The 27,351-nt window shown below is 36.0% G+C and overlaps 4 protein-coding genes and 1 long non-coding RNA gene across 7 annotated transcripts; 4 read left to right on the plus strand and 1 right to left on the minus strand.

The window, feature by feature from the left end:
• Positions 1-467: 467 nt before the first annotated feature.
• On the plus strand, positions 468-8,327 carry LOC112566234 (CUE domain-containing protein 2-like). 2 transcript variants are annotated; one of them, XM_025242282.1, is made up of 8 exons: positions 468-609; positions 1,187-1,294; positions 4,291-4,434; positions 4,966-5,027; positions 5,130-5,482; positions 5,805-5,872; positions 6,124-6,184; positions 6,806-8,327. In XM_025242282.1, exons 2-8 carry the CDS (start codon positions 1,212-1,214, stop codon positions 6,950-6,952), a joined length of 918 nt encoding a protein of 305 aa, XP_025098067.1. In that variant the 5' UTR covers positions 468-609; positions 1,187-1,211; the 3' UTR covers positions 6,953-8,327. The 2 variants fall into 2 exon arrangements, with proteins under 2 accessions (XP_025098067.1, XP_025098068.1); XM_025242283.1 differs by lacking the exon at positions 468-609 and adding an exon at positions 756-831.
• LOC112566233 lies at positions 7,340-16,115 on the minus strand. 2 transcript variants are annotated; one of them, XM_025242281.1, is made up of 6 exons: positions 15,545-16,115; positions 14,946-15,103; positions 11,999-12,208; positions 11,382-11,548; positions 10,498-10,848; positions 7,340-9,952 (listed from the first exon to the last, which is right to left on the minus strand). In XM_025242281.1, the coding sequence occupies exons 2-6, from the start codon at positions 14,971-14,973 to the stop codon at positions 9,575-9,577; spliced, it is 1,134 nt and encodes a 377-aa protein (XP_025098066.1). In that variant the 5' UTR covers positions 14,974-15,103; positions 15,545-16,115; the 3' UTR covers positions 7,340-9,574. The 2 variants fall into 2 exon arrangements, with proteins under 2 accessions (XP_025098066.1, XP_025098065.1); XM_025242280.1 differs by lacking the exon at positions 15,545-16,115 and having other exon boundaries at positions 14,946-15,169.
• On the plus strand, positions 15,313-17,448 carry LOC112566235 (protein DGCR6L-like). The gene is made up of 4 exons (XM_025242284.1): positions 15,313-15,484; positions 16,180-16,340; positions 16,696-16,802; positions 16,987-17,448. Exons 1-4 carry the CDS (start codon positions 15,390-15,392, stop codon positions 17,200-17,202), a joined length of 579 nt encoding a protein of 192 aa, XP_025098069.1. The 5' UTR covers positions 15,313-15,389; the 3' UTR covers positions 17,203-17,448.
• Positions 17,449-18,171: 723 nt separating this feature from the next.
• Positions 18,172-20,710, plus strand: LOC112565986. Its single transcript, XM_025241898.1, has 4 exons — positions 18,172-18,821; positions 19,704-19,839; positions 20,011-20,148; positions 20,534-20,710. Exons 1-4 carry the CDS (start codon positions 18,769-18,771, stop codon positions 20,708-20,710), a joined length of 504 nt encoding a protein of 167 aa, XP_025097683.1. The 5' UTR covers positions 18,172-18,768.
• A 570-nt stretch (positions 20,711-21,280) lies between these two features.
• LOC112566236 lies at positions 21,281-25,648 on the plus strand. The gene is made up of 5 exons (XR_003099541.1): positions 21,281-21,430; positions 21,746-21,877; positions 22,015-22,095; positions 22,350-22,476; positions 22,759-25,648. It is a non-coding gene; the product is annotated as an uncharacterized LOC112566236 (long non-coding RNA).
• Positions 25,649-27,351: the final 1,703 nt, after the last annotated feature.

Here is a 27,351-nt window from a genome sequence, read left to right on the forward strand (position 1 = left end):
AATTACCAGGGAAAAACAACAGTCCGCCATTTGACGACTAAATACTCAACCACAATCATCATCTTTCTTCTGAGCACTGTCGACTGCGTTCATACACGAGCACTCGCACATTGTCAGCTACCCGTGCGAGTCCTGCACACAAACCCCTGGTGAGTTCCTGCAGCTATGACTTCTACAAAAAGTGGCACCACGGACGAATATTAGTTTGTGGTGGCACGGACACGTACGGCTGTTGCCACATTGACAGAAAAACTGAGGCAATTAAGAAACCTGAAAAAGTCAGTCCAGTTCATGACAACATCAAATTTAGAAGTCAGGCATGCTCACTGGAGCGCAGAAAGAAAACTGCTGTGTACGTGTCCTAGACCTAGCAAGTGGGGCTAGAGAGATTCGAAGATTTAATCAGTGCGTGGTCCATATAATTATATTAGATGTGCGCCTAATCAATAAAAAAAAAATTGGCCCAAATTTCCGCAACAAATAGACGATACTGATGATCACTGGCGAACCTCGCACAGGTCAGTGGATGCGAACGAGGCTACAGACCTAAAGAGATTTGTTTACTTCCGGTTCGTGTAAGTATCGGCGAGCCAGATTGAAACCCGCAGAGTAAGTTCGACACTAGAAGGTTTTTTTCAAAAGAAATTTTAATCAAATTTTTTTGCGTCAGTTTTTTTGGTTATGTTTTAAGTCAAAATATGAAAAGTTTATAAAATTAATTATTTGTACGCTTATAAACGCTGTAGTGATGTGCATGCATAAAATTGCCCTTCTTAGAATTTGTATTTTCCTTACATAATTTGGCTGACCTCGTAATTCATTTCAAACTAAGTAAATGCGTGTTTTGCAAAGGATACCTTAATGAGTTTTGGAATTTATGGTGTAGATGATACAGCAGTTAGTGCTTAATGAACCTTTTTATTGACCCTTGAAATAGCCCGGCCTTTGTTCGACTTAGACGTTTCGTTAATGAATGTAGAATTTATATTTACGATGTAGGGGGATTTGTGTATTACATTTATTACTATTATTACTACTATGTCATTCCCATTCTGTATTATTGCTGCACATACTTATACATGTTTATATGTATGTGGAGGAAGTTTAATATTGTCAAATAAGTTAATTATTATATTTAAATAAAATAATATCTTCGAATATATATCTTTGTTATTTTTCCGTAAAGGAGACTGTATGGATATCTTCCAGACATGGAGCTGAATGACAAAGAACAAATAGTGAAATCAGAACTAGAAGCTTTTCTTGTAAGACACTCTTTGGGAGATGCGATACGGTAAGTGATAGCTATTTTAAAGATGTCTGTACAACTCTATTCATTATTTTTGTCATGACCAGTCTGAGCTGACTAATGATCAGCTAGTTCTGGTAAATGGAATGACTGTTTCCCATTGCAGTGAAAAGTATGTAAATCACATAGGGTGTCTGAAAACAAAACTTTAGGTTAGAAGTCTCATCACATAGGCTATTGTGTAATAAACATATTAATGTTGATATTTTGTTGTTACTTGTTATCAAACATTTTTACATTAAAAAATTTGCAAAGAGTTGCTGGGGATAAAGATTACAATATTAGCACATTACATTGATATGTATTTTTTTTTTTGAGACAATGAAAACCTGTTTTCAGGTGAAAGTGGTGGATAAAACCCACAACAGTTTTATTTTAATACATTTTAGAAATATCCCTTGCATATTTCTGGATGGAAATTACTGATGAATGCTTTGTAGTACTGGTGTACTATTTATTATGCATATTTGCATAATGTCAGCATAAATTCCTTCATTGGCTCTAAGAAATGTTTGCTACTGGTGAACATTTTGTTTTGACTTTTTACAACCGCTTACTCAAAGAGATTATGATTATTAAAATTAGTAAGAAATGTTTACTGTACATATTACACTAGGAAATTTTTGCCTGCATCAGAAAACACATTTTTTTATCCAAAATGAACAATTAATATTAATAAGAACAATGTTGCAGTCTTTTGCGGATGTGAATTAATCCTTTGTAAGAATTTGGAATAATGGCCCTGGTTATCTGAGAAAATGTAGATTTTTCAACATGAATTCATCTGGAAACATTATATGCTGCAAGCTTGGTAGTAAAAATTTTGTCTAAAAGAACCTAAAATAGCAAGAAAAACATCAGATTGCAACATTCACTGAAACGTGGCTAACAGATGACATAACATTTGAACTAGAAGGATACACAACGATTCGATCCATACTTGTGAGTGAGAAATAGGCCACAAACTACATAGTACTTCACATTATGAGACACTGACAGTGTCCTTCAGGTCACACTTTAGCTCATGAATTTGGCCAAATCACTGTGATACTAGCCTATGCCCAGCCCAGCCCAGACTTCATCCTTGCAGCTGAGCACATTGCGGACAGATATAATCCTGCCATGACTAGATCAGCAGACTAGCCCATATTTTTGCTCCGTGATTTCAACCACTGTGATGTCAGTAAGCTGCTTCCCTGTCTCCATTAATACATGATGTGTCCCATCCGCCTCGACAGAATGCTTGATAGGTGTTTAGGTAATGGGCTGGACACTTATGTTTCGAAATTTCACCTGTCGCTTGGCAGATCAGACCACATCAGATCTGTCCTGGGTCTCCTGGACAGACAATAAAGTCTGTTTTGATTTTGATTTTGATTTGATTTGATTTTGAACATTGTTCATCTGCTGCCCTCATACAGACAGCTCATTAACCACAAAAAGCCAGAACCACTATGTATTAGGACCTGGACAATTGAAGCAACTGAGATGCTTAGAAGCTGCCTTGAGGCCAAAACAGCTTTCTGGAACTGAATATTGAAAAATGGAAGAAATGCCCTTTGGGAGAGCACGTAATAGAAGAGATGGCAGTACCCCTCTCTCATCACAAATTTAAATCAAAGGACAGCAGGTGCAGTGGGCTGCCAGTTTTAAGTACCTTGGTACAGTGATAAGACAGAAGGCTCTCCTTTAGTGATTACGTTCACCGAGTGTACAAAAAGCCCAGCAAAGGCTACACCTTTTGAGGAAACTCTGCAGCTTCATTGTCAGCTTTTTGGGGACTGGAAACTGTTTACATGTCCCTCATTGAAAGTATCCGTATATTTAACATTGCCATCTGATATCGCCACCTCCATGTCAAAGACAAAGCAAGGCTGGCCAGTCATCCACCAAGCAAATAAAATTATTGGTACATCACAGCTGCCACTTTCTGACTTGTACCTTCATGCAGTCAGAAAGATGGCATATAGCATCACTTATGACCAAACACAACCTCTCCATCGCAACTTTCAGCCATTGCCCTCGGGCAGGCGCTACAAAGTGTTACCTGTGGAGAAAGCTGCCTACCAGAGGTCCTTCGTGTCAGCAGCAATCACCATCTTCAATAAAAGGCACAAGGACATGTAGGCCTATCATATAACATTTTTAGGAGAAATTACATCATTTAGTTTTTTGCAGTGAAGCCACAAACATACATGGATAAGAAACATAAGCACATATTTGTCAACTTCAGACTGCTACACTCATCGGTGTTTAGTTTTTCTGAGGATTCCTTGCTGGTCAAACAAATTTATTTCGACAAAGCAGCACAAACTGTTGAAAGACATAATCTGCATCTGCCATTTGCAAATATTCAGGTCATTGGTGGCTGACTAATCAGGGAAACAGAATTATGTCTCCCCGGGTTGGCCTCGACCTGTTGGCTGATCACAGGGTTTTCATTTTCAGGCTAAAAGAAACTCGCATCTTGAGAAATGCCAAAAACTGTCACTGACTCCCTGTATTGTTGAAGTTTGTCATAATTTTCCAGATGATGTAAGTTTAGTAGCATCTTGATTTGATGGGCCTGCAGGGAGATCACTTTGTGACTATCCAACTTGCATCTCATGCTTTTTATTACTTCCCTTACCACCACTGACAAAGCTGTTGCAAAGATAGGAATCATTTTTTCAGTTTGATCATTTTTCACTTTCATCACCACTGACATATTTGAAAATTGACAGCGCCTCATTGATCCTCAATAGGATTGTATCCAAGATAAGAGAAACATTGCTTGAAGTTCATGTGTATGTGTCAGAGGGTATAGGTGTGCGTGTGTGTTAAATGTCATTAAATGGGTATATATATACATTATGTTATGTTTACAGTTGACATATATAAATTATTTTTGTGAGCAAAAGAACAATTTCTGTCCTGGATTATGCTTGGTACAGACAATAAAGATTGATTGATTAATGTTCACTTTTTTTTTTCCTCACCAGATCTATTGATGAAATTGTTTTGAATTATGTACTTGGAATTCTGGAAGACCTTGGAAGCTATCAAAGTATGGAGGACACAGAAGATGTGGAACTGTTTGCGGAAATGATGGAGGCATATCTTCCAGGGTTTTCAGCTGTCAGCATGTAAGATTTGTTTACTTACATGATGTAGCAGCAGCAAAAATTTCAAATTGACTATATATTTAAGCTGCTTTATATTTATTCCTGAAAGTGTAATGAAAGCAGTGTACGTTACATGTACTTCAGTCATTACTGTTTATGTGCTGTGTATTTTCCAGGTGGTGCTTTATGTTTGTGTTTGTCATAGACATTACACATTTTTTTTTATAGGTGGTGGTGTTAGAGGAGTTCGATGGACTGCTTAATAGAATTTATGTTCACTGTAGTTCTGCAGATGAGTTATCCATTCATTGCAACATTTTGTGTAGTTTTTATTGCTGTTGCTCTGAATGTGGAATTTATTGTTGATTTTGGTATCCTGTAAAGATTTTTTTTTATTTATCGATTAAAATTTTTTATTTAGAAGTAAAATAATTTGTGCAGCCTTTGGATTTTTTTCTAACTTTATCTTTCTAGTGGAAAACTGACATCATATTAGTTATTGGGAATCATTTTATTTAAACACTTATGAAATACTTCCATTTTTTTGTGCAGTCCAGAGGTGTGTCAATGGATGTTCAACATTGCAGAAAAGTTGTCCACTGTGCAAAAGTCAGGTATAGATTTGCTTTTAATTAAAATTAGTAAACTAGTTTTGATAACATATTCTTCAGTTATATTTCTGCAAGACACTTTTTTTTTCTTTCTGCTTTTTTCAGCCTTTTCATCCACCACTGAAAAGGACGAGAATGCAGAAGAGAGAAAACCAAATCTAACTACAGCTAAAGTAAAGATGAAGTCTTCATTCCAGCAGAGTGGTCAGCATAACCATCCTCCCTTATCAACAGGCAAGGACAGATGTCATGATGGTCAAGACATGCTCAATGTTAACTTGGAAATGGACCAGAATCAGCTCAGCCTGTTGCGTGAACTTTGTCCGGGTGCAAGCCAGGCGGAGTTGGAATGTTGTTTTCATCTGGCAGGTGGGAACCTTGAAGAAGCAGCACAGGTTCTTCTCTATCGGCAAGAAACTGGAACAGCTATCTCTGCAACAGCATCACAGCCACGCAAGGTGCATTTTAGTATGTTGACAAAAAAAAAAAAAGAGACAAAACAATTGTGGAGGAGAGAGAGAAAAAAAAAACCCAGCATTTAGTGAAAAATTTCAGTTTCTTATTTTACATGTATTTAAACGACATTTAAGTGTACTTAATTTTTTTTTATGTCGAGAGACAGATTTGTCTTTCATCTGGGTAGTGTATATTTGCACATCACATAGAAATTTATGGTATGTGAATGGTGAAAATTCTTTTTTTGGAAAAGGACAATGCAGAATTTTGTGTTATTTTGTGATTTTCTATGAATAAAATTTTGGCCTTCTTTTCACATCACAGAAATCTTGTTCAGGGGTCAGCCATGGTTGCCATAATGATGAATCACTGAAAGATAACATTCTTGCAAAGTAAGTAAATGTTTTATGTGCTCTTTCCCCTACTCCTACTTCCCTTTCTTGCTTTCTCTCTCACATACTCATATATAAAGATTTGTTCATTGTTCTTATACAGACAGACATATGTTTTGCTCATGCTGTCAGTTTTTGTTGCTTTAAATTATTTTGCCTGTGACAAAAACTGTACAAAATTTACATTGTACAATTCTGTTAAATGAAGACCACCTGGGCGACCTTTTTATTTCTTGTATTTACAAAATCAGGTACTCCTTTGTGGACACAAATGAGGACAAGAGAACACACAAACCAGCTTTACTAACAAAGGTTGTAAGCAGTTTAAGTCATATTTCAAAGCTTTAGGACTCTTTTTAGAATAGTTATAAACTGCAACCAAAGTTACAAAGGCAAAATTATACCAAAAAATATTGATTATTTAAAGTTTTAATATGTTGCAAATTTATAGGGTAAATGTCTTCTTTTACTTGTCTTACTTTTTAGTGTCCCTTTTAAAAAAAAAGAGAAAAGATATTTCATCACTGTGTAGGAAAATGTTATTTTTTATTAACTTTTCTTGTATTACATATATGTGGAATACCCCTCAGGTAGCCCATATCTATAATTTCTTCTACTCTTTATCGCTATTGAAAAACAAAAAACTTCCTAAACAATGCTGAATGAAATGTGTTGGAATTTGTTGTATACAACATTAGGATGAAATTGATACTACTAGAAAGAACTTTAACTTTACCTTCAAACATGGGCTTTAGGTGATTTATGCAGTAACGTCATATGCTATCATTTTTTTCAGTTTTTAAGTTTCTTATGTTAGACACATCAAACTTACCCAGAGCATTAAGTTCACTTTTCATTTGCTTCTTGTTGAAAGTATAATGTTTGCTTTTAAAAATCAATTTAATCTGTTCTGTGCTTGAACTTTTTTTTCAGGAAGAGAAGAAGTTGGTTCGATATCGAGATGGCCAGGTTGTCAGTACCAAAGGAGAACGTTTCAGTGAAGTCAAGCGACAAGAATCTGAAGACATGAAGAAAACTTATGTGTCTTTAAAACCTGCTCAGAAGTATCGGTTCCATTAGTCTGCAAAATGATACAGTTAATATTTTACTACCCTGACCAGAAAAATAGAAATAAATTTAGTAAAAATGAGTTTTGTAACAGGTAAAGATGTTGTGAATCAGCAATGCCTAAGTAGATATTTTAAAAGTTTAGGTGATCAAACAGAAGTGATTTGATGCAAAGGTTTGTGGTGTTTTTAATAACTAAGTTTCATTGCTTTAAAACATTTTCCAAGTTACATGGTCCATGGATTTGCCTGCCAAATAGATTTAAAAACAATGTATTTGTTGTATTTTCCTAATATGAACTTTGGTGGATGTTGTCTGGTTTTGTGTTCATATAAATTTTTAATTTTTCCAACTGCCAGATACATCAAAAGTTTACATTTTCATAATTGTTAAAAACAAAAACATTTAAGAATAATGTATAAATACTTTATAAATAGCAAAAGTATTTTTAAATTAGATAGTGGCTTAAAACAGATGAAATATTTTGTATTGTGTATTTTGTCACTAATTTTATCAAACCACTCATTAGTTATACAATTTATAGGCTTTCTTGTCCAAATCAAATTTTTTTTTAACACTTAATGTGTTACCAAAATATGTTATAGACATAAATATTTGTATTAGTTTTCCACTTCAGTGACAATGGTCCAGATTGGTGCTAATAATTCCCCTATCTTCTTAGAAATGGAATGGATCATCAACACAATGTCAGTATTGCAAGTCATTTTTTTTATATCAAACCATGTCCTGAATGAGGTAGAGAGTTTCCATACATGCTTATTTTTCTTCAGAATTTGTTGTGTTCATTTCATTTTGTGCATGCTTTGTCATTTACATTTTAACAAGTTGTCATAGTATACATATTGCATACATCCTGCTTTTTATTGTTGTGTTTCCAAGATGTGCTCTCTGCTCATTGTTGCATGCTGGTCAACACAAGAGGTTAATATTTTCAGGGTATACTATGTGGGTCTGTTCAGCTGTCGTTATGAAAAGGTGTTTATTGTAATTTGAACATTCAGTTATTTTTGTCCTCAGTGGCATTTTTCATGTAGCAAAGCACCAGCTGCCGGCTTAGTAGAACACCTGGCAGACAATTATTAGTTGTCCTTTAAAATTTTACAGGAATATTTTTTTTCCAGTTTAGCATAGAGTATAGCTGGTACTTGGAAAAATACATATTATTGACAGTTCCTGTTAATTGAAAGAAAAGAGAAAAAGTTTTAAGTCTCTAATTGTATCTGTACAGTTGTTTCAACTGCCCTTTTATTTAATAAACTCAACACAGCTGCTTACGACACTTGTAGGGTAAACATTAATAAGATATATGGCATGCCATGCTGGCGATGTATTAACTTAAAAAAAAAAGAAAAAAGAAGAAGCAGAAGCTAAGATTTCTATCAATTCTCTGTTCCTAATATTTGGTTCTTGTGTGACCACTGTGCTAGGGGAATCACAAACTGGTGTGAGTTGAATTGTAACTATAATATTTTGTATGATTGTCTTACGAAAGCAAAGCAAGTAGCATCTGATGTACATTTTAATTTCAAAATATTTGTCACATCTCGTTTTCATCGAAAACCCTTCCTGGGAATTCTTGGTGCTTTAACTGAGATCTTCATACATTTTTGGTAGATCCCAGTTTAAGAAATAACACTTATTTTAATAGCAATACACATACAGTATGTCATTAATAATTATTTTTGAAAAATGAGCTTGAACTGTATTACCTTATGGTAACTAGATGTTTTATTTTCAGATTGAGCAACATTCCAGTATTATTATAAAAAAATTAGTTTAATGTTTTGCGTAGGGAAACATTTGTATCAATTATTTTTCTATCTATACTACAGTCACACATTTAGCATTTAAAAAAATTGTTTTTGTGTTTGTTTTACTTGGGTATTTAATTGCCATTTCTCCAGTTCAAAAGCAGCCGTAAACCACATATATCTCTTCAGAGTGAAATATAATGACTTTTCTCTCTACCAACATTACACATCTAAATTAGAGCAGACACATCAGGGTTGCCTCATTATGGCTCTGTATTAAACCATTGTCTGCCATTAAAAGAAACATCTTTGTAAGTATGGTTGTGAGTTCACAGTCATCTATCATTTGTACTTTCGAAAATTTACAAATGTAACCCACTGCAGGTAACTCATCTTGGATAATTTGCAGGGTTAACACTGAATCTCAGATGGCTAAGGTGAGGGTTTTTTAAAAACTGTTTCATCTCTTGTTTACAAAATGCCACCATTTTTATAGATATTGTATTTGAAAATAAAAATAGAAAAAATGTGTTTTGTAAGTTTTGAAGTGTTTTTTGGTTAAAGATTATTTTTTAACTTACACAGGACTGTCAGTGAAAGTAAAGAAAAGTGCTCATTCATATCTTGACCTAAAGAATGTTTCTTGGAATTTTAATTAGTGTCATGTCAATACTTCCAGCTTGATAAAAAAACAACTTTAAAATGTATAATAATTGATGCACTTTTACGTCATTATTATAACTTATTAAATTCATCCAGTCACAATAAAATTCACAACACATAAATCAGATACATATAACAGATTCTGGAATGTGCTGTCTTCAAAGCCATTAATGCCATTTTAAACAAATCAAATAAAAAATCAAATAAGGCACGGTACCAAAAGTGTTTCAATCATGGCACACAGTCTCCAAATTTCATGAGCCAAAAAAGGAAGTGGTGATGTTAAGTGCAGGAGGGAGTTCTCCAGGTCAGTCTGTATGTTTTTCATTATTTTTAAATCTGCCGTTTCAGGTCTGCAACTCAATATCCCATTATGTAGACAATCTAATACATATCCTAGACGCTCGTAACAGTCGGGACTGAATGACTGGTTTTCAGAAAGAGAAGTTCGCAAGAAACTGCATAACCTTTGTACATATTCCACTAGAGTTGTGAGTAGAGCATATTTTTCTGGTACCATCATGGTGACAGCAAAATGAGTTAGGATTCTGAACAGCAGTCTTCTTTTAGGCAGTGGCTGTTGATTTGAAAAAAACCCACAAATGTAACTCCATTTTCTTAGTGGTTATAAAAAATGTTATACACGTCAAGAAGCAGATATAAAAAAAAAATCTCTATAAACAAATTACACTTAAATAAGGTTGATGTCAAGGTTACAATAATTAAAACGAAATTCTGGAGGCAAATTTCTAAAAACTCTGTTCAACCCACTCCTCGATTCTAGGGTTGCCAAAGGCAATAATGAAAAAGAGTATATATTTATATCAGAAACTAGTAAACCTAGCTGATAGCAACAACAAAATTTTACTTGTTAGCCTACCAAACAACTTTTGATTTAAATAGTTTCTACAGTTTAAAAGACTTTCTTCCATTCACTCTGCTAAGAAAGCTTCAAACTGTGACTTTCTGCTTCAAAGTCAAACACAATAACCAAAACACAACCACTGAAAACTGTGAAACGCAAGTCTCTCATAAACAAACATTTTAATAGTGGGTTATGATACTGACACAAAAGGCGGATGTGATTTTATGAACTAACATGTTAACAAAAATGACACCTACCTGTATCATGTCAGATCCAACAGGTTCAAGCAATGATGACATTACACAGTCTATAAGATCTCCGAGTTCTCTTAGCATGCAGTTCTTAAGCTGATGGCCATGCACAGTTTCATTCGTCCATCTGTGACTGAGCAAGTTTGTTATTCCTTCTAGTCCCTGCTGTAGGCATGTCATAGGCATGCCTGAATCATACTCAACAGATCTTTTAAGAGATTTAATGCATGCTGTCACAGTTTCCTTCAGAGTAGAATATAACTCTGTGTATGTTAAGGAAAGCAATGGCCACATTTCTTCTGATGCATTTCCATCTTCTGTACATCGGAAATCCATGTTTTCAAACTTGTCTAAGTCCTGCACAAATTTCACTTTTTTAAAAAGCGGCTGTCCATAGGCAAAATTATATCATAGAACAGCAAACAACCAAAACTAAAGACTCAACAAAAGCCTTATTTTTACAAATACTAGTATTTATTTATTTTTATTTAGAAAATTCTATCACTTTCATTACCTACTGCCTTATTAATGGGATGTTTTCTATATTTTGTTGACTTTAACAATCATAGGCAGAGGTGGCCTTTTGGGGTGGCAATTGGAGCAACCGCCCCAGTGCCTGAGGGGACCCCAAAATAGGAGATTCTTGTGGTATATACCCTACACTTGTGGCTCTCTGACCACATATGACATTTGCCCAGGACCCCACAGGGCCCTGCATACTGCTAAGGCTGCCTCTGCTCATAAGATCTAAAGACAAGCATAACAGTCGACATGCAATTGCCCTTTACTATTTAAAATATTATATGCAAAAACTTTGCAATAACTGTTGCTTTCTTTCTGTAAAAAATTTAATTTAAACTTCTATCTATCAAGGAATTATAAATAATTACCTCTAATGATCCAAGTAAATGCACTACACTTTGAATAAACTGGTAACTAGTGGTCAAAACACGTGGGCTGCTAATACACAGACTAAAATCTTCACTTGTGTTTTCTTCAGAACATGGTGGAGATGGTAGGACATCTGTACTTGTTGGTCCCATACCTTGTCCAAAGGCTGTTGCAACAATGCATGACGATAAATGACTGTGCAAAACATTTTAACATGCTTGTATCTGCATAATTTCATTATACATCAGTATGTACTTTTATTTATCTTTTCACCACAAAAACTGATTTTAATTATTATTTGTGTATACAGATCTTATTAAAATGTTCAGTCTTGAGGAAGATGATAAAGCAACCAATGGTTATGCTTGGAGTTTGGCACACACCATGTTTATATTTAAACTATTATAAAAACCATAAGAGATTAATAGACCAACCTGGGATCTGGGAACAGTGATTTGAGTGATTACAGATCTCTTAAAGAAACCTTATTATTAATAATTATAAATCTAACCAATTAATTTTTTTCCAGTATTCAGAAAATCTAAAGTACATAGATCAAGATCTCACAAATATTCTTTGCTGAACAATGTTATACACTTTATTTTATGACACAAACCATTGTGTGCTTGCGAGAAAGCAATAACTTGCTGCTGCCTCAGTTGAAGAATAGTTTCTTTCGCTTGCAGGTACCGTATTCGATACTGTTCTTGCCCTTGTTTATAATCATCACATAACTGCTGAACATATTGTTTAACGTTGACACCCTCTGGTTTACTTCTCAGAATAGCTATTGCTGTTGCCACTTTGAGTTCATGTAGGTTTATATCTGTAAAGAATTAATAATAATCATTATTATTACTTAAAACATCCCCATCCTTTAAAGTGAACACTCCAAGCACTGTTACACAGAAAAAACAAATTTACGAAGCCAACAGGTGAATGATAAAAAAAATGCAAGATGGCAATGGATGCAGGATAAGCTCATGCTTTTCAGATGAATCCACTTAGTGTGCAGTACTTACAGCGCATACTTTACGAAAGTGTAAGGAGTTAATGGAACATCTTTTTTTTTAAAATTGATTTTTATCAGGTTTTGAGACTTAAGTTTCAGCAGAAATTTATTAACTGCTATTGGGCTAGGCAGAATTCCTGTTCCTTCCTTTATCTGTTTTGAGTGACTGTTTGGGTAAAATATGTGAGCTCATGTGTGTGTCTTTAAAAAAAAAAGCTTCACAAAAGCCATATTTGGGTGAATTGAAGTTTATATACATTTAGCATAGTTTATTCTTTGTTACTCCGGGAGGAGCATAGGGCCACAACAAAACCTCATCAGCAGACGCGGCACCATCCTTGCTGACAATGCTCCGCAGATACTTGAAGCAATCAGATTGTTTCCAGGATGTTCTTTCCTTGTTGGATTCTCATCACTTCAGTCTTCTTTCTGTTGATCTTTAAGCTAGTCTTCTCCGCTTCCTCTGCTAGCTTGGTAAGTTTGGTTTGTGCATAGTGCTGCCGATGAGATAGGAGACTAATGTCATCTGCAAAGTCCAGGTCCTCTAGCTGTTCTGTGAAGGTCCACTGTCTTGGGTCGTCTTGCACATAATCCAGTCTCTGACCATCTACACTGTCAAAGGCCTTCTCAAGGTCTACAGAAGTTATATAAAGGAAGTATATTGCCACTCTGACTGCTCAATGATGATGAAGAGGGTGGCAATATGGTCAGTGCACAACCTATCCTGGCGAAATCCTGGTTGTTCTGGTCTCAGTTTCTTGTCTAGTATTACCCTTGTCAGGACTTTGCAGGGGATGGACAGCAGCATGATCCCCAGCCAATTGTTGAACTGGGAGAGGTCTCCTTTCTTTGGTAACTTGACCAGATGGCCTAGTTTCCAGTCTGTTGGTACTAGCTCTTGTTCCCAGATCTTCTGTAGAAGGGGCTGCAAAATTTTTGCTGTTGTTTCCAGGATTAAGTTGTTTCCTTTAGTGCTTCTGGAGATATGACATCCGGGCCTGCTGCATTTCCCCTTTTCATGCATCTGATAGCTTTGATGATTTCTGTCTTAGTGGGAGGGCTGGTGTTGATGTAAAGTTGTTCAGTTGCTTGTCAGGTAAGAATGGTGGATGAGGTCAAATTCAGGATCTCTTCGAAGTGTTCCATACTACATCGTCTGTTGTGGTCTTGCCGTCTTTGTCTTTCACTGGTTTCTTTGAGTTAATGCTCCTGCCTGACAGAGCTCGTATTATTTCATATAGTCGCTTCATGTTTCCCTGTGTAGCTGCTGTCTCTGCTAACCCTATCAGTTCATGGGTGAAGCGCCTCTTGTCCTCCCTGAAAGACATCTTCACTTGGCGGTTGGGTTCCCCATCATTCAGCTCTGAGACCTTCTCTTGCTGATCTTGACACTGGTTGAGCTTCTGTCTCAATCCCTTTCTTTATTCAGTTTTTGCCCATCCCTCTGGAGTCATCCATTCCTTGTGCTTTCTTCCCTGTTCCCTAGAACATTTGTACAGGTTGTCTTCCAAATGCTCTTCAGTGTTGACCAGTGTTCTTCCACTGATTCTTGTGTTAGTCCTGAAAGGGCCTCATACTTATTCTTGATTTCACAGTTATAAATTTCCCTTGTTTCTTTGTTCTTGAGGTACTGAGTATTAAATTTGTGGTGTGGTCTGCCTGCTGGATCAATGGAGGAATTCAGCTTAATCTTGAAGACTGCTACTAGGAGCTGGTGGTCTGAAACAAAAGCTGCACCTCTTCTCACTGGGACATCATGGAGGCTCCTTCTCCACTTTCGAGCAACTGTTATATGGTCAAACCATGTTATATACACTTAATTGGTAACATTTATTTATGTTTGATGCATCTTTACATAAGACAGACACAAGTACTTTGCAGAGTACTACATCAGCAGTCTTCATAAAAATGTAAGGCATGTTTAACATTAATCCTTTCATGTTTCTATATTTGTACTACAGTGTATTATGAGCCAAGACAAATGTCCATGCAATCCAATCCTACATTACAGGTGTGTACAAAGGTGATTAACTGTGATCAGATGGTGTCCTTGTCCTGATTGGGATCCAGAAAAAAGGAATCTATTTTAAGTTCTCAGAATCTCATAGGTTAATGTACACACTGTGGTCATTACGTCATGAAATCTAGAATATATAGGCACTCATGTAGTAATAGAATGCATTGCAAGCTTCACATTATATGGATTCCTCTGAGTGTTGTTTATCATCGTCACCTTAGATATTGGATTTCTCTATCTTATTCTGTGAACCTGGGTTAGGTTTAAATATGTGAAACAACATGTATATAAGCGTGTAAATCTTTTCTGGTCCTATATAATCTTTTTATTTAAAAGTCATAAAAAAATTTTTGCAGTATTGAGATCTTGAGCAAGAACTGCCCCCTCTTCTACCTCACTGGTTCGTTTTAAATTTATGGTTTATCCTTGACTACTTTATGCTTCCCTTAATGTTTACTATTTCTTTTGAAATCATGATCAGCTTACCAGGCGCTTACAACAATACGTTAAAAAAAAGTTGTCTTTGGACCTTACCCATTTTGCACATATTATACGATTGCATCGTAAGCAGGGCTCAGTTTTCCTTTTCACGTGTAGGTTCTTCCAATTTTTGTTTAAATGTCTGTTTAGTCTTAAAAGATCGTAGAAAGATGCCTTTCCTCATCTGTTCCGTTTGCAGACGACGTCTGGATCTCGGCCAACATAAACCATAACCACGGACTTATATTACACGTCCGTGCTAGAACAATATTACAGTACCCAAATAGCTTGCACTGCAAATTATTTTAGAAAAGAAAATATGCCAGAATAACCTCTAATTTTAATTCTCCGGTACCAGAAGTTATAGAAACTTCCTACGAGTGTCAACGATTTGGTCACCCATGGAAAGGGATATAACTACTGTATCAAGATCCCCCCTCCCCCCCACACACACACACACAGAGGAACGAAAAATTGTTTGAAAGACAGTGCCAGAGAATGAGTGGCATAGACCTGCACAAAAAGGAGGAAAGGCAAAAGCTCCACTACAAGATGCTTGGCGACCTTCAAAACATGGCTAGAGTACTTCCAGGGTATGCATAAGTAACTGATTAATGATGAATTCCATTTAATATAAAGATATCCTTTCTTACAGATACGTTCTCAGTCCGAAAACTACAGCTTTTCACAACTCCAAGTGGCTTATAGAGTTGTTGCTGGAACAGATGGATCACATGACGCTATGAGCCTTACCTGTCGGGCCTAATTTTAACCGATGCAGAAGTAAAAACAATAATAATAACAACTGAATTTGACGAGTGCATTTCTAGGTTCTGTACACGAAACACTACAAATAAACCGACAGTTAACAATACAGCAAAGAAATAATAATGAGCAGCAAACGGATGAAAATGTGGGAAACATAAACAAAAATGAAGAATCGATGATCGAGTAATCGGAAGATATCGAGTTCGCTTCTTTGGGGAAGATATACTTCTTGAAGAGTGGGTTTTGGAGCCGGACGTGAATGCATTTGACGTAGATTCAAAGATAACATATTTCTGTGACCCAGTTAAAACATGGAATTGATTAACGGCAATTCATAATCGCACACAACTACACTGTTTATAATTTTGCTAAATCCTACTCCCAATATATTCACTGGGATCGAACTCGATCGATACTCCCATAAAATACTGTTGTGCGTGCCACCCGGGTAACCATTTGTAGCCCAGTTTTCGATATGTCATATGTGTATACATTCAGTGACATTATTTCACATTTTCAGAAAATATCAACAGCGTCTGCCATATGACTTACTGTCTTCACTTGCAAGCTCAATGCTTGATGGAACAGTTTTTGACATTGTGAAGTCACTAGAGGAAGTACAGCACCTGGAAGAGAAGGCACTCTACACACAACGCCTTCGGCTTATCAATGAGCACAAGGGTATTTATCAAACAATTCACTGTTTCATGTGAAAATGTACAATTGTTCAATGCTGTGGGTTGTCAATTTTGTAACTACCCATTTCATCCACAATTTACTTCTTTTCATTCCTAATTGAATATTATGTATTCATATTGCATATGAAAATTATTGTAAACTCATAAAATAATCTTTTTTTTATCATAACTAGTTAATATTAGTAATGTGACATCACAAAAGGATTAGATGGTTTTATATATTGCTTTCTAGACAGTTTTTTTTTTCATTTCACACTTGCCAGAATTAGTGATGACACAGAAAGGGTAATCTGAAAGAACTCAACCTGATGTAAAAAGATTTCATTAACTTCTTCCAGCACAGCGACATGAAATGCAGAAAAAACACAAGGAGCTGTTGCTGCAGAATCAAAATAAACCACACAACCTCCCACTAGTTCAGGCCCAAGTGGAACGTGAAATGAAGGCAAGCTGATAAACAGTTTGTTGTCTGCAATAAAAGTTGATTTTTATGTTGGTTTTTAGTATTCTCTGTTCTTCAGCTGGAACTAATGATCATTTTACCTTGACAATTAAAAAAGTAAATAAACAGCCTATAGTTGTTATTTATTCTTATTGGAACAAATACACTGTCATTTGTATCTTTGCAGACTCTAGAAAAACGTTGTGAAGATGAACTGCGACGGCGGGATGTGAAAATCATGCAAGAGCTGGATAAGAAGGTTATGGATCAACAGGGTCTCTTGGAAAAGGCTGGTGTTCCAGGATTTTTTGTCACTAATGTCCGTCATGAAATTCAGCTCCAAATGTACCTGTTGGACTTTATTTGCCGCCTTGCAATAACTCATTCCTCAAAAGCTTGCTAGCAGACCTTATTATCTGAATGCTAGCCACTTTCCTTTTCTCAATCTCTATGTACATAATTATGCTTAAATTAAAAGTAACTTCAGGTATTATGTTCTCATAGGGTTTTTTTTTATGTGTGAACATGTTGCCTGGGTATTTCTTTGACAAAAATCTGCTCGTATTCTTGGTTTGCTACATAGGTACATAATAGTTAGCAATCTGGATAAAATAATAATAATGTGAGCTTTTAAAGTGCGGTATCCCAGCCAAAGCCATTAAAAAAATATTTTAAAATCTTGTGGCTCTGTAAAGTTGATGAGAATGCCAGGTCACTCTTGACATGATATGACATGGCCAACAGGCTCTATGTGAGATAAAGAAACTTAAAAGAACATTGCATCATTCAAAAGAATTGAGCAAGCCGGTACATTACCTTTTTCCTGAAATAAATTTTAAATACTTATTTACTGCCCATTATGCCGGTCGGCACGTAGGGCAGCGACAAAATTTTAAATAACTGGAGCTTAAATATGTAGCAGAACTTCTCAAACATAAAATTTCATATAGGCTTTCTTGGTACCTGATGCTTTCTGTGTGATGAACAAAGAGACACTGATCACCTGCTTGAGTGGGCATTACATTTTATGAAAGCTTCACATAAACTGGTCACATTATGGAGGAGGGCGGGATTGGTGTTTTACAGCAAGGCAGAATGCCTTGTATAAACAGATGCCACATGCAACATGATGGAGAAAGTCTACAACATGTATTTTTGTGTTGGAAAGACCTTCAAGAACGAACAACAATCTTTTAGTAAACCTTTTTAAGTAAAATAGTAACGTGAAAATAAGAACAAAAATCTCAATTTATTAAATGTCATAATCCTATTTTGATTCTTCATTTTAGAAAATCTTTTAAATTTGCAAACACATACACACACAAATAAATTGTAAGTAAAAAGCCATGACTTAAAACACCTTTGTCAGTGAAACAGAGATAGAGAAATGTTCTATGTTTATTGCTTTCTGCAATGAATCTAAGTTTCTCCACTTTTGCTGGAATTTGCTCTTCACCACAGATCACAAAGAAACATATAAACATATGCAAGAAATAGCTTAACAGGCAAATATATATATTCTTTTATAGAAGAGTAAAGGCCGAGATCTTTTTCAAAGTTCACATAAATGCTTAGTTGATATCAGATTTTTTTGGGTCTAGGGATTGGTTTTTTTTTTTATGTAGTAAACTAAATATCTAACATGCAGTAAATTATGCACTTTGTTCATAATTTTCAAGTAAAAAAGATCTGTTACAGGTATTAATAATCACAATATATTTCTAAGTATTCATCACCGGCTCTAATTAATAGTGTTCTAATCATGGATGTGTATAGGTGGATTGCTGTCTGTCTAGCAAGACCATCGCTTAGCCTCTTGAGAAGTTCTCCGCTGTTAGTCTCGGCGGACCTGAACAAAGAATGTGACTAAACCGGAAGCTTTGTAGTATCATGCCTCGTTTTAGTAAACTGGAACAACAACAAAATCCTCTGCCAGCAGTCCAGTAATACAAGTCTGTACGTGGTTGTAATGAAAACGAAGCTGCACCTGACAGGCCGAGTTGCTTTGTTCTCCAGCGATAGGTATATTATTTTGTGCAAAGTCTTTCCTTATTCGTACCCATAGGTTTCTTTTAGTTACAAGTTGAACTTAATTACAACTTTCCTTTGTTACTGTTTTCACTGTTTGTAATTGCCTTGCTTTCTGTTTCTGTGGATTTTACTGCAACTGCACGAATATCCGCGTGCTGTAACCATGAACGTGTATATTTACGGGGATATACGTTCATGCTGTAACGGTTACGTTCTCCGCCATTTTTCCACTTCTGCCAAAGCTTCGCTGTGTGTTAACTCATTACTGGATCAAGTTCCCCCACACGTCATTCGAACTCTCCCTTCCGCAGCGTGTTTATATAGTGCTTTCAGCATTCACAGCAATTGTAAAGATTCTCTGATTCGTCGTCGGCATCAAGATCACCATTGGCGCGATCAGAGTGAAGCAGTTAATGTCATCAATCATCACCCGTCACACCAGCTGGAAACACGACTGACCAAATCAACATATGGTCGTATGCGAACAGGAGACCACGAACTTAATAATTGTATTACACAGGAGACTAGTTTCCCCCAAACGACAAACGCTCGCTTTATGTTGGGCTTTTCAACGCTCAGTCTGTATCGTCAGCACAACAATCATTGAAGAAGCGTGTTGACATTGTAGAGTTATTAGTAACAGATCGCCACCTCCATATTTTCCTCATCACTGCGACGAGGAGGAGGAGCTGTCTGCAGATTATGACATGACTGCACCCTATGCACCTTTCCCTGTCGGGCAAATTCCAACAAGCACCAATTTTTTCTTGTTAAACAAAAACGATTTCCAAAGACGAGAGTTGAAACAGATTGAAAAATAACCCAAATCTATCATTTAACAAACTGTAAATATTTGTGGTTTGTTCTTTCCAGATGGACTGTAAAACAGCTAATGAGCAAAAGAAACATCGACTTCATGCATGCTGGTATTCAGCGGTATTCCCGACGCCTCCGACATTGTGTACTTTCAGGAACACAGCACTCTGCAGTCTTTCAAAATGTTGAAAAAGTGAGTACTACTCTAAATTGACTATAGTGATTTAGAGCACAAATTTACATAGCATAGTATAAATAATGTAAAAAAGCCAATTCCATTAAGTTTTAAATTGTGATAAGGAAAATTTGAAAATAAAAAGTCAGACCTGAAGTCAGAAATGTTTTGTGTTCTGTCCTTTTTTAGCTTGTTACGATCTCGGAGTACCACGTCAAGCAGATGCAGGAAAACTCTCCATCTGTGTGGTCGTTGTCCGACGATGATTCTCAGTCGAGTGGAAGTAGCCATTTTGCAACATCAATTGCTCTGATCTATCAGTCTAAAGTGAGTAGCATGTCAGTTACATCTGTTCCCTACATAAAACATTTTACACTTTACCTTCAGTTCCAAAGAATGTAGTGTATCCTGCCATTATAATTTGGTGGTAGGTGACTACTTTTTAACAGTTGGAGCAGATTCAGTTAAGAAGGGAGACTTATTTTGTGCGTTTATAAATTAGATTTTTACTTTTGCTTTTATAAAATTAAATGCATCCGACCTCAGACTTGGTGCAGCATTACCCCATGATTGATATAGCCATTAAAACTAAAAATCATCACATGTATATCTAATGGCTTTTAAAGATCTGTGAGTGCAGCAAGATCGTATGTGGATTGCTTCCTGTAATTGTAATCATATAATATTTTCATGCTTTTTTTGTAAATTATAGGTGCAGATGCTTTGTCAAGCACATGAAACGTATGCTTTGGCTTTACGTGAAGCCAATCGAGTCCTGTCAGAATTACAGCACAACCATGACTTTGTGCGATTTGTGAAGGAACCAGCACTGGAGCCTGGGCAACCTAGCATCAGTGCATTTATCTTCAAGTCTCTACAGGTATATTAGCTTTTTCGTACAATGATTTTAATGTAGAATTATATTCTTAAAGCTGGAAAGCACCATTGTAGAACCATATATTTTCATTGCTGTTTCTGTGAATTCAGAGTTTTTTAAATTGTTGGCTGTAGTGTAGAAGTAGCCAGTAGAAAACAAAACATGCTTGGAACATTTATCACTTTACCCTGTCTTGAATTTGTGTTTTTATGTTGCAGCACATCAGGGAGCTGTTTGTGGTCCTGCAGGACATCTTCCTTCACACCCCACCAGAGTCCTGATCACGCTACTCTGAAGCAGGTGATTCAAGGTGAGAACAAATAATGCATCTTACCAGGCAACACCTCACATTCTAAACAAGTGCAAGGGGTTCTGTCAAACATAATGTTTTCTGAGATGTCAAAACCGAGTGTCTTTCAGTCACTAAGACTGCATACATGTAAATTTTTATGAACTTGATCAATCAGATGTTTAACTTTATGCCCTCCACCCACTTTATCCATTTGTGTTGAACCACTTGGAAGGATTGCTAGATTTCACTCATTATTTTGATCTAAAGTTTCTTTCCTGTTTGCGTTCAGTTATGAACAACTGTGTCATCAACATCACCAGCATGAGCAATGCTAGGGTCCAGAGCCTGACATCACTGTCCTCCCACACCAAGAGTTCCAGCAGCTGTGTGTTCTGGAAGAGGCGGCTTGGCATCATCTTCTTCTGACAGCTCATCTAAAGGTATAAAGGCAGTTTTTAAGTCATATAATGCATATTGTTTGAGGTATCACGACATGCAAGGTAAGTGTGGATGGGTTGTTGTCTCCCTTTATCTACAGTTTTTTGTTTTTTTTTCCTCAGAGAATATCTTTTGTTGAAAATTAAAATTTTCTTTTTGAAAATACGGGTAGTAAATGTATACAATAGACCTGCAAATTTTTTCTTTTGAAAATAAGCACTCTTGCATAACTGTAGTTATGTTCTACTTTGTTGTAGCTGTTAAAGATGCTTTACAGAAGCATTGTTAACCAGGATCTGTTCATTGCTTTCTTGCAGGCAGCATTAATTGTGGCAGCAGACAGTCAAGAAAATCTGCCATTGGTGCCATCATCTCTGCAGAGATTACAATCTTTTGAGCATGAAGTGAAAGAACTTGAAGATAGACTTGTATTTCCTCAAAAGAGTCTCGTAAGAAATTTTATTTCTGTTTATTCAGAATCGCTTTTTTAACTAAAAATTATTTAGTAGGAATAAACTGTTTACAATGTGCTCTTGAGACAAACAATTAAGTTGATTTTCAATTTCATAGTGACATTTTGTTGCAGGTGTTTCAGCTAAGCCAAGAAGATCGACACATCATCTTCCAGGGAGATGTTTTTCACTGGTGCAGTGGCCAATGGGCTAAGGTGCGTTTCATCAGTGTATTTTCTAGTATAGCCAGTCAGGCTACAGCTTATATTAGATCCACACTAGTTAACACATTTCTTCACGTTGTCTCTTTTTTACTAGTACCCAATATTTAAATTATAGTGTACACAAAGGAAAAAATTGTGCTTATCAGTTAGGTGTGTATCTTTTGTGTGTTTTGTGTGTAGTCTTTATTGTGTGACGCATGTCTGGCTGGATATCTGCTTCAGGTGCATATCGTCTTTGCTTGCAGGGGATGATGGTGCTGTTTTCAGACATTCTTATGTTGCTGAAGCCAGAAAAGGGCGGACAGCTGCATGTTGTATCTGAACCCATTCTGCTTCGAAATATATGTAGCATAGAAACAAGCAGAAAACATTGTGAGTATTTTGTAAAATTTTTATCATGATTAATATAGTTTACTTAAAAATCAGACATTTTCCATTTTTATTTTTGGAGAAGAGATGAATTTCTTCACAAGAATTACATTATATTTTTTTTATATTTTGTTGTTTTCATTTTCCCATGGAAGAAATAAGCATTAACAATCAGTAATTAAATGTTTACAAATATATATGTAGATACACTAAGATTTGAGACCTACTACATGCTGATGTTAAAGTGATTAAAAAATAATAAAACTGATTTGGATTATTTAACAGCTACAGAGATTCTGTTACAACATTACACAAGTCCAAGCAACACCATTCCAGCTTCACAGAAAATCTTTCGAGCTCCAACACTAGAAGATAAGGTAGCATGGAAAAGTCTTCTGGAACAGAAAGCATTGAGAGCAAGAGGGGGTCGCATCGAGAATGTGGGAACTACAGAGACATTCAGATCTGGCATCATCTGACCATCATCCTCTTGACCTCATGGTGTATCTTATTCTCCCAAGCTGCCAAAAATGGTTTGTGCACGTGGATTCTGCGATGTGTGCCTGAGGTGACAAGAAGTGAAATGTATTGGAACATAACTGGTGAAGTCACTACTGAATTGCTTTCAAGGATAGGTCCTGGGTGCACATCCTGACAAGACAACAATGCTCATTTTGGATTTTGTGCCTGTGACAGAATTCACCTGCTGTGAATCATATTGGAAGAATTAGCACTGAGGCTACTTCATTTCAAGAGCTTCTTGGCAAAAACTTCTAAGGGCTGTGTGTAATTTATTTCATGTTAATTTCGACATTATTTATGAGGCATGGATCTTGAGATGGACAACTAGCATGACTAGTCAAAGACCTCGTAAGACTTTCAATGTCTATTCCAGCTCCTGCAAATGCTTAAGAACCTTCTGATTGGAAAGGAAAAGAGAAGTGTTACAGAACTGCATGGTGGCTGCTGTTAAGAATTGACATCTGCAAAGAAAAGTTTACTGCAACAAGTTAAAGGTCCCATTTAAAAATTTCAAACATCCTTAACAGCAGAACAAGACAAAGACCACTTCCACTGTGATTGACAGACTGACTTTAATTCCACAGCTGTGGTGCATGGAATGCAACATAGCGTCTTGTTTACATCCAGTGTGCAAGCTCTGGACATCACTAGGTAGTTTGACACCACTTCAGGAATCTTAGAGGTGCTAGAAAAGTGAGATCTAGCAAGTGTTGCAACATAAAGATAGTGTACTTCTGATATAAGGTGCAAATTATCACAAAGTATCTTTCTGCAGATTGTGGATAACCTGCTAGGTGATTAGGCGACTAAAAAGTGCCAAGTCACAAGGAATGACATGTTTTAATGAAAATTCATTTTTCCTGGTACCCGTGTTTATAATCTTTTCATGCACTTGTGTGATCTGCAGTGAGGCAACACACAGTTGGATGCTGCTGTAGCATAGGTTCAGTCATGTGCTTCATTCAAAAAGAGTAGTTCCAGTAGAACGTTTCACTACCTGGTCATGCTTTTGGATATTCATCCACCTCAGACGATGTTACAAGAAGTTCTTTGTATTTTCCAGATCATTACAATTTGAGATAAACTGTTTCAAAAGGAAAAGTTTTGATTTAGGAGCAGTGTTTATGATAATTTTTATGCTAAACAAAATTTCTTTTAAAGAATCCTTGAAATGTTAAGTAGAGATATGGCATCTTTTAAAATTCTAGTCAAAGCAGCATTGACATCCTGGTGGGGAGAAGTTAGCATCTGCACCATCAGGAAATATTGACAACTGGAAAGTATTTTTTTTTTATGGTAGGATTTACTGTCTTTCCACAAGTCATATTTTTATTCAGTGTTCTGGCTTTTTACTTATTTTTTTCTGAATTGCACAATTTGCAAACTTTAAGAAAATGAACTCTGCAGCTTAACATCTTTTCTCCTTTCACAGTCTTCTTTTCCAATTCTTGTCCTTTTCAGTTTCTATCAGAGATTTATGGATTTTATTTCTGCTGCTTATTTATATTGCTCTCCTTAACATAAGCAATAATTGGATTTCTTGATGTATGTGCTATGTTTATACAAATCCCACTCCTTGCCAGCCTGTAGTGGCAGGCACCCTATGTCTCACCATTTTATTTTTAGTTGAATATATAATGTATTCCTTACACCCTCTGCATCGTACAATATTTTTCACCAGTCTCTTGAATAATAGAGTGTAACTACACCTTGGCATGCAGACTCGCACACATACAAACTGAGGTTAAATCAGTGTGCAAACAATTTTTCATTCATGCATATGTATTTCACTACCTTGAAGTACATGAATATAGTGTGCATTTCCTATACACCAGAACTTTTGTATGCAGGAAACCCCAACTGGACTATTATCACGATAGCAGATGAAAATTAGGATACATGGACCCCCAAAAGCCAGCTATTGTACAACATGGTGCTGCAAAAAAGGGCCCCTGCATCAAAATTTACATGCACTATCGTGACGATAGTCCAATTGGGGCTTTCTGCATATGAGGACTGATGAATAACAAAGCTTGCCCTGTCTGCAACAGACTATGACAAAAATGACTGTTAAGAGCTAAGTAGAATTTTGTTTTTATGAAAAGATTGCAATAATTATACTACGTCACTGATGCCTATGATACAAGGATTGGCATACATACTTGATCTTAATTTTTATTTTTATACTCCACTATTTTTAATTGTGATGAAGCGAAGACAAGGTGTTACAAATTACATGTAAAGACTTTCATGCTGAAAAGTAATGGATTTTGGCAGAATCTGATGTCGTTTATCCACTTTGTTCACACCAAGATACTGTAGATCAACATTGTCAGCAGTCCTCAACATGCATCAGTTGTCCCACATCATTTTTAGTCTTCAGTCATCAAACAACTTTTCTCAATTAATTATGCTTCTCTCCTTTCCTTCATACTGTTGTTAATTTTATGGTCTTCCTCTCTTAATTATCCAAGAGCACAATTCTTTAAGTTTATTTTTGACAATCTTCGTTACTTGAAGTATTTAACTTTTCTTATTTCTTCACTGTAGTCTGGTCACCAGTTTGCAGGGCACAATATGATAAAAATTCATTTTTTGTTGACGATTGAACCAGCAAATAAAAAAGAAAACACCAAGTATATTGAGTGTTATCATCCAATGTGTGTGTATGCATTTGCATCTTTGTATCTGATGGATACTTTCTCTTCTTCCCATCCAGTTTTTTTGTGGAGTATTATTTCAGAAAAATATAATGGCCACAAATTCTGAAACCTATTATATATACAAGTAAATATCGATGGTCTGCCACTCTTTAATTCCTCATGTAATCAGTTTTGGCCTGTTCTGGGGAGAATATATAGTCCTGTAGAAACTGACCCTTTTGTAATTGGCTTGTACTGTGGGGATAGAAAACCCGAAGATATTAATATGTTTTTACAAGACTTTGTAAGGGATATGACAGAATTACAGCAGGGCCCAGTGGAACTAGAAGGTATCCCTCAGTGTGTACAGATTATTTTGCCTTGTTTTATCTGTGATACACCTGCTCGTGCATTTGTAAAGCAAGTGAAAGGTCATTCCGGCTATTATGGCTGTGAAATGTGCGTACAAAAAGGATTTTGGGATGGAAAGATTGTTTATTCTGAACTTGGAGGAAAAAAAGCTCCCCACCCCTGAAGTTTATAGTCTGACATAATAACAATAACAAAGTCTGTCCAGCCAACTTTATATCTTAACCTCTTCATTGCAGTAAAAAGCTTGCGCCAACCTTTTTCCTTCACAATAGTTTACAAAGGGAAGTTATACTGGAGAGAGTATAGTTACACATTTTACAGGGATGAAGGGTTTGGTGTTAAAAGCAGAATGTTATCTTCAAAGGTAATGAAATGGTTTGCATAGAAATGTAGTCATTGCGTTTGGTTTAATGCATATGTGGTCCTTTGGCTGCCTTTAAATTCTTAAAATGTTTCGATCTAATATTTTATAATTTTGAAGTGACGTTTTTCTTGATATGGTGTCAGGATGGCAAAAAGTGGGGGGAAATGGAGATGGCATGCTAAATGGGGAAAGGCACTTCCTTCATGTTGCTTCTAATTTTATGTACAGCCTGGGGGAAAAAAAAAAGTTATAAAACCTGACGGCTGTGTTTACTTTTCATGCTTGGGAGTACTGTCTGCTCAGGGTTAGCAAAGTTACTGTTTAGTATAATTGCTCATTGTATATGCATTAAAGTAAATAAAATTTAAAAAAATAGAAATTAGTCACATGATATACATAGGTCAGCCACCATTGTTAACAAAGTAAAAGATGTTAGTATATGGCGCTAGGACAACTACGTATGAGCAAGGGAAAAACCCAAACATTTCTTGCTTTACACAATAGCAGAGTAATCAGCATGCCCCAGCCATACTGTTTGTAGCCAATTCCCCCCCCCCTCTTTTTTTTTTAAAGAAAAGCAAAGAGTGCTGAAAGTGGGACAATGTTATTGTTTACATGTAGAAAACTCTGATTTATATTGATTTTGATTCTCCCTCTCGCGGACACATACGTGCACACAAAATCACCGATATAAACATTTTTTTTATTTATTTATTAACTTTCATAATAAATCCCAAAGTTTACAATATAGTGATACTTGATTTCATGAAGGAAATAAATCTTGACCGAAAAAAAATGCTTGGGGCTAATTGAAACATCCTCAAAAAATTTGAAGAAAAATGCAATTTTTAAAAAGACACAGGAAAAGCAATTTTGTTACATTAAAAGTAAAAGCATTCATACATTTAAGTTTCCTCTACTTGAACACACAACTTGTTCACAAGTGGTGAAAATTTCACTCCTTTGTACAGAAGTGGG

This window comes from Pomacea canaliculata, linkage group LG6 (genome assembly GCF_003073045.1).
Source record: "Pomacea canaliculata isolate SZHN2017 linkage group LG6, ASM307304v1, whole genome shotgun sequence".
NCBI lineage: Eukaryota > Metazoa > Mollusca > Gastropoda > Architaenioglossa > Ampullariidae > Pomacea > Pomacea canaliculata.